This window comes from Haplochromis burtoni, unplaced genomic scaffold (genome assembly GCF_018398535.1).
Source record: "Haplochromis burtoni strain Fernald_Lab_line unplaced genomic scaffold, NCSU_Asbu1 Contig_209, whole genome shotgun sequence".
Lineage (NCBI taxonomy): Eukaryota > Metazoa > Chordata > Actinopteri > Cichliformes > Cichlidae > Haplochromis > Haplochromis burtoni.
The window spans coordinates 1,051,900-1,067,547 of NW_024582570.1; the positions used below are offsets into that span (position 1 = coordinate 1,051,900).

General features: G+C 38.7%; 1 protein-coding gene across 1 annotated transcript in view; it reads left to right on the forward strand.

Annotated features, from left to right (window-relative positions):
* The window catches only part of LOC102293598 (ras-related protein Rab-26), a 56,183-nt gene that overhangs the window by 21,274 nt on the left and 19,261 nt on the right, over positions 1-15,648 (forward strand). The window contains exons 3-5 of the mRNA XM_005936196.3: positions 3,475-3,516; positions 4,512-4,578; positions 9,480-9,532. Coding sequence (XP_005936258.1) covers positions 3,475-3,516; positions 4,512-4,578; positions 9,480-9,532 — 162 coding nt within the window. The remainder of the gene's footprint in view (positions 1-3,474; positions 3,517-4,511; positions 4,579-9,479; positions 9,533-15,648) is intronic.

Genomic DNA, 15,648 nt, shown 5'->3' on the forward strand with positions numbered 1-15,648 from the left:
GAGAGAGAGAGAGAGAGAGATTTCAGTTTTAGGTCATTTCACTACAACAACTTGTGATTTTAGTTGAAATGTTCACTAACCTTGAACTCCTTTCTGGTGTAGCAGCTGATTTAAGTTTGGGTACTCTCGAGTAATAAAATACGTCACAGATGTCAAGCAGTGTGTTTCAGTGTACAGGGAATTTTTTCATTTGGACTACCTGGTATGAGTTTTTCCCCTTTTTTGGATTCATCACATGAGTTTACAAACATTTTTCAGCATTTGGTAAGCTAGCTATAGTTTCAACTGAGGAGCAGTGAATCGAGAGCTAGATTACTTCCTTGTTTCATCTCGGAAAAAATATAGCTGATTTCCTCCAACTTGTACAGACTCTTATTCATTGCATTTAATGTGTTAGATGCCCTGTCGAGTAGCTACAGCCTATAATCAGTATAAAGTAAAATCTTTATTTTATTTTTTTGTCATTAACACTGTGAGTTGAGAGTTGTTTTTTGTCTCAGTAGTGCTTCTGTTTTCTAATCTAAAGTAGGGCAATAGCAAGAAAAGACAGACAGTCCTGCACAATAAACAATGTCTTTTAATGTTGCTCATATTTATCTTCCTCCATTCAGTGTTTACCAGGTTCAAATGAACTATAAAACTCGTCTGATCCCTCCAAGCATCTGATCCCTTGTTTTAAAGAAAACTTTGATTTTCCAAAATGTTTCCTACTGTTTATATTAAGTGACTGAACAGTCAGTGCTTATCATTTTTCTCCAGGTTTCCCAGCACAAAGAGGCTGAGATGAATATTGGCACCTCCATGCCTGAGAAACATGGTCTTTAGGTAACTCATACAGAGTGTGTTACCCACTCTTTATGAGCTACTGCCTTAGGTGGAGGAGTTAGAGTATATCAGGGTTTTGTTAATGTGTGGCAGAAAAGCAATGGGGCATTGACAAATGGATAGTAGCAGCATATTCAGTGACACAAACAATGTACACGTATACAGTGCAGTGAAGAAAAAGCTGAGTGTGTCGGTAATTCCGTCGATTTACCCTTGACCTATGGCCACAAGCTGTGGGTAGTGACGGAAAGAATGAGGTCGTGGATCCTTAAAATACAGGGAAGAGCTTCCTCCAGGTTTTGTCGGACCTCACCCTTTGAAATACTTTGTGGGGGGACTTTGTCTTTTAGTAGAGACTCACTGCAGAGCCTTTGCTCTTCTGTATAAAAATGAGCCAGCTACTGTTTTGTTTTGTTTGGGGTTTTTTTTTTTCCTTTTTTTGCATGGAGATTCTGGGGCAGACCAAGGACACTCTTGACTGGCTTGAGAATGCTTCAATTTTTCTGAGAGCTAGAGGAGGTGGGTGAGAAGAGAGAAGTCTGGGCAAAGCTTCCCAGACACACATGGATGGATGGATGATGGGGTGGCAATGGCAGGTGGTCGGTTCTCCTACTAAAGTAGATCTAAAGATCTAGTCTAATGACTAAAGTCACTCAAAATATAGACTGTAGAAATTGTGTCCTATAAGTCTGAGCTTTGTGGTGTTGGTGAAATGTCTTGATGACTACTAGAATAAATGTTGTGACACTTCTTGCTGACTTTTGTTCCTCTCAGGAAGAAAAGTACTAACTCTGGTGAAAAAGTATAATTTTTACTAGCTGGTTTTTTTTGTTGTTTTTTTGGGGGGGGTTGTTTTTTTGGGGGGTTTTTTAAGTCGATGATTCAACAAGTGTAGATGGTTCACCACCACGTGACTGGTATGAAGTTCTTTTTATGAAATGCTGTTAGTTTTACCAGATATAACAAAATTTTAACTTCTGTCTCATCAGTCCACAGAATACCTTCCCAAAAGTCTTTGGGATCATCATGATGAGGTTCTTAGGTCAGAATTCATGATTCAACAATAACCTGAACACGATACAACACGACTTAGGCTACGTTCACACTGCAGGGGAAAGCGCATCAAATCCGATTTTTTTTTACCCATATCATGGTATGACAGTGTGAACGGCACAAACCCGATATTTTCAAATCCAATCTGGGTCACTTTCGTATGTGGTACTGAATCCGATACATATCTGATGTTTTAGAAAGCGACTGCTGTTTGAATGGTCATGTCGCATTAAAGCAGTCTTTTCCGTCACTGGCACAAGACAGACACTAATTATCAGCACCCGATAAGACATCGTGAACGCTTCCTGGCCATCCAGTGTAGATGTTAGTAAAACTGTTGGGAAGACATTTTATTTGTACTGTATAATCTGCAGATACTGACAGAAATCTGCAACTATCCTTTGAAGCACCGCTCCTCTCTAAAACAGCAATAAGGATAATTATTAGGCCATATGTAAATAACAAAATAACTTTATAACTTAAAGCAAAATTGTGAAACGTAAAGTCTGAAACAAGTCTTTATATTAAGGGCCATCAGTCAAACAATACTGTTTGACTTCTAAACAGAAGGCGTTGTGTGTGACGTCTTCTTTTGCGGATGCGGGCCACTTTGAGCGTTCACACTACAGCACGTTTGCTGTCCCATTTTTATTTGTAGTGTGAACAAGCAGACAAAAAAATTGGATTTGATCAAAAAATCAGAATTGAGCATTAAGACCTGCAGTGTGTGTGAACGTAGCCTGAGACAAGGTCTGCAGTTCTTTAGATGTTATTAGAATAAGGTTGGTAGGGCAGCCAAGGCCTGTCAAGGACATTGTTTCTTTAGATCATGGTATGACGTTTTCCTTTTTTAGATCTTTCAGCCTAGTTCACTTTGTCGGAATGGTTTTATTTATTACTTTATTTACATGATGATCATGGAAGAAAGCGCGCGGAAAAGCTGTGACGTTTACTCTTAGGTCAGGTGGACTACACAGTCCACAGTATGTCCACAGTCAGGTGCACATATGGACTACAGTGACTAGTGTTGATCATTGGGTTAAAAATAAATATTTCTGTAAATGAGTCATGATTTGTTTTTGGGTTTTTTTGGTTTTTTTAATTTGAACCAAATCTTTTTTTGTATAATTTTAACAAAACAGAAACCTGATGGAAGGGTGTGAAACCGGCTGTCAAGACCAGGTCAACCTCAAACCTGCCAGGTCCATTTGGCTGAGCATCACTGAGCTGTGTGTTAGAGCAGATTGAATCAGATCAGAGGAGTGTCTCCATAAGATTAATAAAAAAAAAAAGGCAGGTAAGGAGAGCAAAGGGGTTAATCCTCTGGAGGAAAAAGGCGAGGCTGCTTCAAAAAGGGGGCAAAGTAAGGTGCACACATGCAATATTGATTGAGTGGAGAGGAGACTGTGGAAGGAAGAGACTAGAGGATAAGGCGGGGGAAATATTGTAATAACCTCAGATACACACACATATACACATCAGGGTGCTTGTGCCATATACAGAAAAATATTGTTGCAAGTTGGAAAACATGCCTAAATTTAGGTACTGTCATTTACATCACTGCTTACCTACATCATTTCTATCTTTCATTTTCAGAATAAAGTCCTGAACATTGATGGAGTCAAGGTGAAGCTCCAGGTAAGAAATCTAATTTATTAAGATAATATTCTAAAAACATAGTCTGGTATGTAACCTGTCCCTACAAAGGTGGAGATTATTGACAGACGTCTTGAAATGCCATATTTATTTACTGTTAAATAAACACGTTGATAGGTTTAAGTCATTATCACAGGTCTGTCATAGCGAGTAGAAAACATTACTGCCATTGGAGCCAAACTCTGGGGAGATACAGTGCTGATGGGGGAGAAAGACTTAATGAGCCAATTCCACTGAGATTGGAAAACTTAGTATCAGCCAGGTGATTTCTGTTCAGTGTTATGACCCTGACTGAGGTAAAAAAATAAATCTGACAAAAGAAATTTTTACTACTGTATATATCCAATCTATGGTATGAGCTTCAAGCTGCAAATTGGGTAATATTTCTATGCTAATGATTATGGACCAAATTACAAATAGAGGTGGTTGCAGTGACCAAAGATGTTTTGGCATCTTTTAGTGAAATGGCCTGTGACTGGTTTGGTTTAACCAATCATATCAATATTTTTACAAACCTTGCTTCCAGCAACAACTTTTGATACTCAGTATAGACAACCTCCCTAGCAACAGATAGAAGACTGATGAAACTGACTAGCTGGTGATAAAATATGAGCTTGAATTGGAATTAATTTACACAGTACCCACATTTTTCCAATGTACAGAAAGTTGACTTTAATTAATACCATCGTTTTTTGTTGTATGTGAAAAGTACAAAGGAAATTATTTGCACACTAGCCAGAACAATTCTGCCGGTGTTGTTGAGAGCTACCAGTCCTTTTCAGTGCTGTGTTAGTAAGATAGTTTGAGTCCCATAGATCTAATTACCATATTCTATGCTTATCCAAAATCAGAGTGAATTGAATGGGTGGTTTCACAGTGAGTGCCTTCCAGCTGAGTGAGCAAACATAAGGCTTATTAAAAAGACGGAAACTTCTTCTTCTATTTCAATGATCACCTCCCTCTCTAATTATCTGCAGATCTGGGACACAGCTGGACAGGAGCGGTTCCGCAGTGTCACTCATGCCTACTACCGTGATGCCCACGGTGAGACACACACAAATACACACTTTAATATCTTTTCCTGATTATTATACTAATGATTTAACTTTGTTCTTGTCAAAATGTGTTATTATATGCAGCTGCCATTCAGCCATTATGCAATGAAAGCCAGTGAATTTGTATGCAAATTGCGAACTTTATTTTTCCTCCCATTACATGAATATTTTGCGACTGGCATTGGATTCGAGTTCATACACTGCACACAATGAAAGGGAGTGTTGATGTTTTCAAAGACAATGCATTGCCATCAAACTAAACTTTTACAGCAGTTGTATTTCACAGCCTTTTTCGTATCAAAGCGTAGAAGAGATTGCTTTTGTTCCACGCTGCAGAATTGTCAAGCGCTGAAGCTTTATAACACTTCAGCTGAGATAGAAGGGCAGCAATTTCAGGATTCGGGGACTCTCTGATGATGTGTAATCAGTCATCACATATGGGTGTGAGTCAGCGTGTGTTTATGTCTACTTTGTATTCATCTTAACGGCATTAGTCACTATGTAAGTTAATTAGAAAGCTCTTAGTTGTGACATTACATTGAGTTATCATGGAGTTGGTAATCGTGTTAAAAGTCTTTTTTGGAAGTGTCTTTGATCAAATGTGAATAACCTGGTGCGTGATACACTAAATCTGAACAAACATACTCTGATTTCTCAGGCTTTTTCCTATCCAGGATCTAAATAATGTTCACCAAGGAATTACTAAATAAAAATTACTGTTTAATTCAGATTTCTAAGCAGACCTAACCTGTCTTTGAGTAAGTAAATATCAGCTCTGCTTCTATGTTTTGTTTTGTTTTTTCTGCTTGATATTCACTGAATGTTTCAGTATGTGTTTGTAATTTTGTGCACTTATGTGACTGCATCACTTCCTTTCATCTTATAATCTCTGGTCATTTGGGGATTCTTGTGGGATCAACCATCTGGGTCAGTGTGCCTGTTTAAATCAATTTAAGTTTGTGGAACTTAAGCTGCGGTTTGGTTTGGTGTATGACCAACTATGCATAAATGATAGAACAAAATCATCTGTTTCCGTGTATTATCTATGCTAGGGTTTGGCGGTCAGCCTGCGTAATTACACCAGTTTCACCGAATCGTCTCTGTCTCCTGTAATAAGGGGACCCTAACAGACTTTTAGCAGGGTAAGTTTCAGGCAAGATGCCCTGGGGACATATCTTGTTTTCTCAAAACCACATCACGCATGTCTGGAATGTAGCCTTACTCGTCTTTGTGTCGGAATTCTGTTATTTTTCCATTACTGTCGTGGAGCAAATGAGAGAATGTTCCAACATCCTAATCAACTTTAGGTTCTTTTAATGCCGCTCTAAGAGCGTGTGTGAGACAAGAATTTAATAAAGCCTGAACTGCTATTGGAGAAAAATATCCAGGATGTGATGTGAATATTAAATTTTTTTGTGGCCACTGCAGCATTAATAAAACTGTGACAGGTTCATTGAAATAGTGTAGACTTTTCTTTACACAAAACTCTTTCTTTGTGCCTATTGGCACACACCTTCACACATCGCTTCAAAACTCATGTTGATACCAAGCCTATAAGTGCTGCTAACTGAATCTGTGCAACGTTGTTTAATCTGAACAAACTCCCGTTTCAGGACCAGACTGTCAGTCGATTTTTGAAGTCTCTGAAGCGTTGTGCAAAAGGTCTGCTGTAGTGGTTCCCCAGCTTTCCAAAGCTCACACAGTTTGATCTCCCTGTCTGTCTTCATGCTGTGTTCTGTGCTTCCCCCAAAGCCTGCAAACAAACCAAAGTTATTTCCAGCAGTGTAACTTTTTTCTGCTTCTTCATATAACCAGGCAGCTGTTGCAGGTTTTGTGTTATTTCTGACTGTTTTGAAGCTGCTTTATACGTCTGTCTACGTCAATGTACTGCTAATGCAAAGAGACCTTGGGGCAAGGCTATGACTGAAATGGTACATAAATGTTTAAGTGCTTTACAGCACAAGGCGTTTTATTTTAATTAATTTTGCAACTATATGCAAGCTGTGTACCACAAGATTAAATGTTTATAAAACATGTTAAATTTTCTTTTCTAAATGTTAAATCTTTAAAGTCCTGCATTAAATTGACTCGTCTTTAAGGTGGTATCCATGGGCAGCTTGGCACCACTCCCACAGCTCCTGTGTTTTGGATCACTCTGTGGAATTCCTGTTCTGAAATCTTGCTTACAGACAACAAATATCAACTTTTGTGTCAGATTGGTCCAACCACATTGTTGAAGATCATCACTGAGAAAGAGAACTGCTTCTCTGACTACAACCTAGAGACTAAACCCCAGCCTTCAACTGAAGAGCAGAATTCTCGAGCCCAAAGGCAGCGCTCATGCTCTGTATTTATTTCTGCATGCACAGGCACATTCATTGTGAAGTCGTCCACCAGGGTCAGACTTTTAATGTTTTGTTAATGCTTCAGTTCTACTGTAACATCACAAGGCATCATTAATAAAGCAGTTTGAGCCTAACAAACATCATCACTACTCACCAACCTGGCATCTGTATCATCTTCCTTAAAATGCAGTCATAATATAGATGCAGTCAGAATGGGGTGATCCGAAAACTGCAGCGATGCTTGAAGCGGTCAGCATGTGCACAAGGAGACAAGCAAATTAGATATGAATTTTGGTGGAGTTGCAGATCTTTTTGACCAAACCTTATACTATATCCAATGCCAAAAACCACACAAGAAAATTGTCAAAGTCCCCCAAAAAACTGATCAGACCCACAGGAAACTGTAATTGTTTTATGATTTATTTGTGACATTTTGGCATTTCCATGTATTTCCACTTCATTCAGTTTGGGAAAAGTCAAACAATTCCTTCTCCTCCCTGTTTACACTCAGTGGATTTGCACTCCTTCATGAAACTGAAATGGACAATTATAAATGAAGCCATTTGTCAGTGAAATAATATTTAGGCTATCAGAGTAGAGCTGGAGCCAGGGGCTCCACAGCTAAGGTAGCAACGCAGAGAGAGAAGTGTAGGAGCATAAAGAGACTCTGAATTAGGAATTGTTCTGCAAGAGGACATGGAGAGAACAGCGGGATTATTCTAGATGTTGGTGGATAGGCAGCGTATTTGGTGTGTGGGAGAAAAATGCAGACAGTCATCAGGTTTGTTTGTTTTTTTAGCTCAATTCAAAAGAAATCTGTGGTTATTGTTTCAGCACTGGGACATTTCCTGTAGTTAAGTTAAAGCAAGGCATACAAATTTTATCTATACAAGCACTGCATTAAAACCAAGATCAGAACAAGTTATGAATTAAAGACAGACAGACACAGAACAGAAGAGGTGGGCTAAAACAGAAGACTGGTGCATTTCAGTATTAAAAACTTAATTTGTCCAAGCTACATCTCTAAAATATATACAGGCCATTTGGTGTAGAAGAAGGGATTAGTTAATCCAGTTATTTCAGACTGCATAAAAAGTAACTCCTCAGTGGGGAATCACACTTGGAGCTGCCGAACAGACTCTTAAATACACTGATAAGCTCCTCAGCTGTCTCAGATGGAAGGACACCAATCTTCTGCAACATTTTTACCACTGTCAGATCTATGTATGCCTGTCGTTCACTTTTTTTGCTTTGTGATGGACAATTTTATACCAGCTTTTACAACAAAACCTCCAAAAATGCTCCTATTTGGTCGTCTGTCTTTTTTATAATTTATAAATAATGGAACACCTTTTAGAAAAGAGTACAAAGTCATGTACAACCTTTCCCCAAAAACCATTTATTTCTATTACTGAGTCCATCCAGAAATGATGAGTGAGGAAAGAAGTTGTATTTGTATGTGTAGTGAGTCCACAATCTCAAAGCTGGTTTGGACGCTGATTCAAGGTGGTGTACTGTTCACTTGGACAAGAAACTAAGTCAATGGGCCATACTGGAACTGAGTCTAAATACACATCAGGGAGTAATGCAAGGTCCGATAGTAATGGGACAGGGAAGAGAATGGATATAAGAAAGAATAACCTTCAAAATATAAGAGGAATCAACAGAAATAAAGAAATTCACCTACACAAACAAGAAGAGCCAGGCAGGCAGAAAAACATCTCAAGGGTAGAGCCAATAAAAGTCTAAAAATACAAATTTTACAGCATAAACTGTGACGTGAAAGTTGTGAGTATGCTTTCATAATAAAGATTCTTCCGTTACCTATTAGTCTACCTCTGTCTTGGAGCCACAGTGATGGGAAGTGGTCCCCTATTTCATCTTAATAGCTTGGCTGTTTTTCTTTAATTGTTGCTTTTTATCAGTTCCCTTCTTCTATCCTCACAATCTCTTCATTTAAAGCTTAGCTTGACTGTGCCATGTGTTCTACAGTGCAAAAACCTTCAGATTTGTGAGGGGAAGATACTAACCAAACACCTGAAGCTGATGCCTGCTGGCATTTTAACATTAGTAATAGAAAAAAGCTGGATAAGATGTTGAATTCAGATAGCAGAAAGATATCCAATAAAACGGAGACTTGCAGGTTATGATTTTAATGTGTCCTGACTTCATCCACTTAGTGGTGACCAATTGCAAAAGAGTGAGAAACACCTGCAGCACAAGTCTGGCAGACCTCAGCTTTGTTGCATAGCTGTCAGTCCTCATCGTGTTCATCCCTCCTTGGGCGCTGCCTTTCTCAGCTGCAGTGTCTCTTTTTCTTGAGTATCTTCAGGTAAACTGCTACATAGAGTTAGAACAGCTTAGGGGATCTCTCTGTATTTCATTTATATTCATTAGAATCCTTGAAAATATTAAACTTTTATATGTTTTTGTTTGCAAAATTAAGTTGGTACTCACATGAAGTTAATGCATCAAGGTTAAAGACAGTTGTTTTTTTTTAATGCCACAACTTTCTACATGGCATCTTTTGCTTTGTTTCTTTCAGCTCTTCTCTTGCTGTATGACGTCACCAACAAATCATCCTTTGACAACATACAGGTTAGTCATTCTCTTGATTAAATAATTGTGTCCATAAAACAAAATAGTACTCACTTTTATGCAAGTACATAGTATAACTGCATCACATGTCCATTCCAAAATTCACCTTAAAAGTAGTGCATGTAAGTGATCAGAGTCGAGGATGAGAGGAAGCTGCTAGTGAAGATGTCTGGGGTGGGTCTGGGACACGGGTTTCGATGCCTGACGTGTGCTTTTCAGTAGTCTTTAAAAAGTGAAAGGATGTGGCTGGATCAGGGCCACAAATGTCAAAAAGTTATCTGCGACATCTCTTACATTATTCATCGTCACTGGAATAAGTGGAAGTACAATCTGACTTTGTAATGCTGAACAACATCATGACCAAATGGCAATCAGGAAAATGGAGATTGATTACTATGTCATTGTAATTTGTGGTGGGGTGGTTGGGGGAGGGCATTATGGAGTTCTTCCCATACTGTCCAGTGGGAAAAGTATGAATGAGGTCTGTGCAAAGGGGAGACTTGAATGAAATAACTAATCGGATCAGGAATATGAAGGAAGACTGAAAGTTAGAGTAGCATGGTTACCTTATTGTCTAAACTTTGTGATATTTCTCAGGAATAAAATTCAGGACGATTTAATTATTAGGTGAAAAATATTTTTTACAAATGTAGTTAACTTAGTTTCTTTTATGAATCACTAGGGGGGCATCTGTCGGCTACACTTGGCCTAATCGTTAGGCACCTAGGCCAGTACCACTAATACTGGCCAGCAGGTCAATATTAGTATTTCTGCAAGGTCATCTCAAAATTCTCTTTTTGTCTACTAGGAAGTAATGGATGCACTCGGACAGCAGGAGCACTCAGAACAGATTAGTTGATGAAGGATTAAACTAATAATAATCACATGACCACTTGTGTATATGAAACCATTTATTATTGTTTGTAATGAGACCAATTCAATCCAGAACTTGTTGTGGGCTTATAGTTTTGCTTAAACACAGCAGTTAGATCCAGTCAGTCTCATATAACACTGTTGAAATCCCAAATTGCAGCATAGTGTTTTCTTCCCTGAACTTTCTGTATTGATTCATAGATTTCAGAACAAAACTGATATTTTCTGTCATATAATAATTATGTTATATACTGCGTTAAAAGAACAAGCAAAACTCTTTCAGTTAGAAATCAAAAAAGAAATGCCAGCAGCACAACAGGGGAGGACATGAAAAGATGCAAAAGTCTATAAAGAAAACAACTTGTTCCAATATTTAAATGGGAAAAATAGTTTTCACTGATGTTAAGAGCACAGGCTAAACAATTACTCATTCATTATCAAAAATAAATTTAAATTATTTGACAATTTGACACCAGTAAAAGTGAAATAACTGTCAGAAAGGGCTGCAAAATGGCAGCTTTTACAGAAACCTCTATTTCACCATTTACCCTCCTCAGTAACAACAGTTGTCAAAAGAGGTAGAGCTGTGTCAGCTGGTGTCACTTTGTAATCATAGCACTTGTTCCCCTCTGTGTAATAAGTATAACCTGCAGCACAAGGGGACACAATTTGCAATTGCTTTAATTTACAGTGACCAAAAAAGGATTCATTCAGTGCACCAAAGGGCTTGTTAAGGCACGAAGAGCCTGTTTGTTACCAGCCTGTGCTAGAGAAATGTGATGTGCCTATCTGCCCTGTGAGATCACTGAAGCAGGAATGATGCTTTTCAAGTCCAGATTTGAACAACAGCTAAAGTGAGAGTGGGGGTTGGGGGGGTTATGTGAGTGCAGAATGCAGAGAGGAAGGACTGATACGTTGGCAAAATAGTAACACAGGGGAGTACGAGTAGCAAACTGTCAGCTATCTGACACAAAATCTAGCTAGAACAGGCCTCTGGCCCTTGTCTTCATGGTCCAACACACAGTGCTACGGGCTATTTTTTATATGGAAGTCTTTACTGTCCCAACAATCTTCACCCATGGGTATACCTGCATACTCCTCTAACCTGCTGTGTATCAAATTTGACTTTTTAATCACATATTTACTGTATATATTTCATATATATTAGCACAAAATAACAAATTGCTAAAGAAATTTCTTAAACCCAGTGTAAGACTTTCTAAATTTATTTAACAAAGATAAAGGACAACACTCAGATTTGAAGACTACAAACTGATTAGAAAATATTTAAAAGGGAGTGCAGCAGGAGTGTAAAATGCATCTCTGTATTAATTGTGACATTAATTGTGCCAAAAGTTTGCACTTCTTATTGCATTACTTTGAAAAACCAAGCATATATTATTCAGTGAAGTGCATGTACAAACATACCATATTTGAGAACGACTATAAATGACCCTGGAAGCACTTTATTTTAGTAAACTAAGTGAGACGGGTTGTGTGGACTTATTGTTGTACTGTTGTGAGAGGCTGTGGAGCATTTTTGTGTTTGTTTCGATTATTAGCTTATAATTTACTGTTCGGGCCAACTTGGATCAAATTCCACAGTTTGTGGCCTATGAGCAAATATAAGTTTGTGACCTCTAGCTTAGTGAGCTGCAAACATTATTACATGTATACATTGTAAGCTTGGTGTAAAATGATAGATGAATGGTGTCAGTTCACTTCAGGTAATGGATCTGTGGATGTGTCAGGTTTCATAGCAGCTTGTTAAAAAAACAAATGTGTAAAATTGCCTCAAAAAGGTCAGAGAGATCACCAAAGGCAGTCTGATTTATTCTTTGAAGAGTATGGATATCTGCTTTTTTTTTTTTGTGGAGCTACAGTCTGAGTAGAAAACCAGCCCCTTTACGTGATTTAAATATAACTCAACAATTTTCCAAGTTGAACAAATGGAGCAATTCACAGTATGGCCTTCCAAAAATCAAAATCTGCCACTGTTTTCCTCAAGTCTCCCACTTGTTTTTGCTCTTACCTAATTAAAACTCCCTATTTGTCTTGTTCATACGAGACTATTTTTACTTTTTAGAGTTGTAAATGTAGGCACAAATAGTATGATAAGCAAAGTTAAATGAACAGCTTGACTTTCTGTCTATTTTTGGTTGTTTCACAGCTTGGTGGAGTCCCCCCCCCACCACCACCGCCCCCGAGATTGTTGACGTTTATTCAATACAGTTATAGTCTCCTACTGATACATTTACACTAATCCTCTGAGGCACAGATTGACAAGTCCTTCCCCACCCTGCTCAGCCTTCTCCCTCCCTGTTTCATATCCTTCCACCACTCTCACACTCAGTCAGTGTCTATTACAGGCAGGAGATATGTTGGCGGTAAGCTGCAGATGCCTGCTGGCATACTGCTGCCTAACGAGCACTAACTCATGTTAATGAACACTAATGGTGATGAATGCCACTCTGAAGGAGAAGCAGAAATGAGATAGGCAAATAGTTCTCCTTTTCTCGTGCCCTCAGAACCGCTCCCCTCTGCAGTGTTTCGAGGACACAATTACAGCAGCGCATTAACATCATTCGAGCTGTCCATCATCTCGGAGAGAAAGACTCAACATGTAAGGCAATAGAAGTCCAATCAGTTCATCTCATGAATGTTCCAGCCGCTGTCACTTGGATTGTGTTTTAAGTGGTTTGAAGATAAAGTCAAATTCATCCACAAATGATTTCTTGTATGTGCGCTGCATCTTAAACATCTGGCTGTTTCAGAGTTACTCAGGTGTTTCACGCCGTCCTGGCAAGCGCTATCAATCAGTGGTTTGTTTATATAATACACAGTGGCAAGTAACGCAAGTCTTTATTTTTGCAGAACTACACAACCCATTTAGTAAGATGATGAATGCCTTCTTGTCAGAAGTGGTGCTTCAGGGAGACTATAAAAGTCTATTTAGACCTCTGCCACAAATTATTTGTCTGGGCTTGTGTTTTAAATAGCAGCCTGGCTCCTGTGGTGCCATCGTTCAGGAGTAAGATCATTTGCTCTTTGTGGGAATTAGAGTGTCCTATCGAAATTATTCACTCCTGTCTGTTTGTCTGTTAACCATCTAGTCATGAGAGATTTCTCCTCATCATTAACATCTGGGGCTAACAAAAAAGTTGGTCTTAAAATAGATATTCAGTTATTATTAGACCATTATAACAGCATGAGGTCGGGGCAAAATCGATAAACATTGGTAGGTTAACATTTATGCTTTTTCTTTTGCAAGTCTATATTTTTATTCTGGGAAACTTTGCATAATTCATAGTTTTAAAAAATGTCTCACAGCCTCTCAGTTAATCATCTGTCCTAAACAGAGATGTTTTAACTTCTCTCTCTTAAATGTCCGCTTTCTAAGTAGCTGCAACAGAGGCAAACTAACTGTAAGTGTTCTTAAGACCTATTTTCTCTTTGTTAAAACAAAATCCATACTTGGATTTACACACTGCAGTCGCTTCAACACTTTTTCTACCTGAAGGGAAGCGTCTGTCAGTGAATGCTTGGATACATAAAATAAGTAAGTTTACTTAACAGTTATATCTAACATAGCCTCATTAACTTTCTGTTACAGTTACCAGTTTTACACATGTACAGTAAGCTGTGTATTAATTCAAGGAATTTAAAATAAATTTCCTTTACATGGAGCCAATTCACAGCAGCAGTTGCCTCGAAGCACTTTATATTCTAGGATTAAAAGCTCTACAATATTAGAAAGAAACCCCGAAAATCAAAATGAGCAAGCAGTTGGCAACAAAGGGAAAGAAAAACACCCTTTTAACAGGAAAAAACTTTCTGCATTATGATGCTTAGGGAGGGCCAGCCAGACACCAAGACTGGTTTAGGATGAGGGGAAGAATGAAGAGGAAAGACTCAGTGCATTGTGGGAAATGACCCAGCAGCCTACACCAACTAAAGCGTAACTAAGGGAGGATTCAGGGTCACCTGATCAACCCTAACTATATGCTTTATCTAAAAGGAAAGTTTTAAGACTAATCTTAAAAGTAGAGAGGGTGTCTGTCTCCTGAATCCAAGCTGAGAGCTGGTCCCATGCTAGAGTGACCTCCAGTCACTCTAGGAACCAAAAGTAAGCCAGCACTGTGAGAGCGAAGTGATCTGTGAGGATAATAAGATGCTATGCAGTCTTTAAGATATGACAGGGGCCTGATTATTTAACATTTTGTATGTGACGACGAGAAGGATTTAAAATTCAAGTCAGAATTTAACAAAGGGCCCATAAAGAGCAGCTAAAATGGGAGAAATGTGCTCTCTTTCTAGTCCCTGTCAAAATATGACTTCTGAGATTATTCAAGTATTCTGATTCTGATACTCTCGCTGCAGCATTGTCGATCCACTGAAGGCTTTCAGGCAGCTTTTAGAGCGAGCTGATGGTAATAAATTACAGTAGTCCAACCTAGAAGTAATAAATGTGGGAACTAAGTTTTCAGCATCACTCTGTTTCTATTTTTATTTATTGCACAAATGATACAGGCAGGCCCTGTATACTTGCTTGATGTGCACGCTGAAGGGTATATCCTAAACAAAAAAGACTCAGAGATTCCTCACAGTGGTACTGGCCAAGGTAATGCCATCCAGAGTAAATATCTGGTTAGACACTATGTTTCTAAGAAGCAACCAAAGGGTCACTAGTTTGATTCCAGCCAGAGACACAAATCCCTTCAGGGTTGCATCAAGAAGGGCATCTGGCGTAAAACTCTGTCAAATCAAACATGCAGGGCTATCCACTGTGGCCACCCCTTGTGACAAGGGAGCCTCCGAAAGTGACATTTGAGTTAGACTCAGAAGTCAATGGACTGGAAAGAGAGAGACCAGGTGTATTAACAACCAACATGGCTTGCATTTATTTCATGGGATCTATACCGCTTCTAATCCTGCAGTTTTATTTCAAACTTAAAATATTAAATCCCATAGCTTTCTGATAACCTTAGAATTGATCAGTCCCCTGACAGGGATCAAAATTAATCTCTCCAAAGGCACATGGTGTCTGTTGGGATATTGACTATGCAGATCAGTCGCTCTAGCCTAGATTGAAATTCATTTTCCGCAAATGAAATGTAATGTTTCTTATTGAACAGTCTGGCTTTGGTACTGATCATTGAAAGATTAATTACCATCTAACTGCACTCGCACTGCCGATGTCCAAATGCCTGATCATGCTTACATGTCTGCATTGTAGAAACACA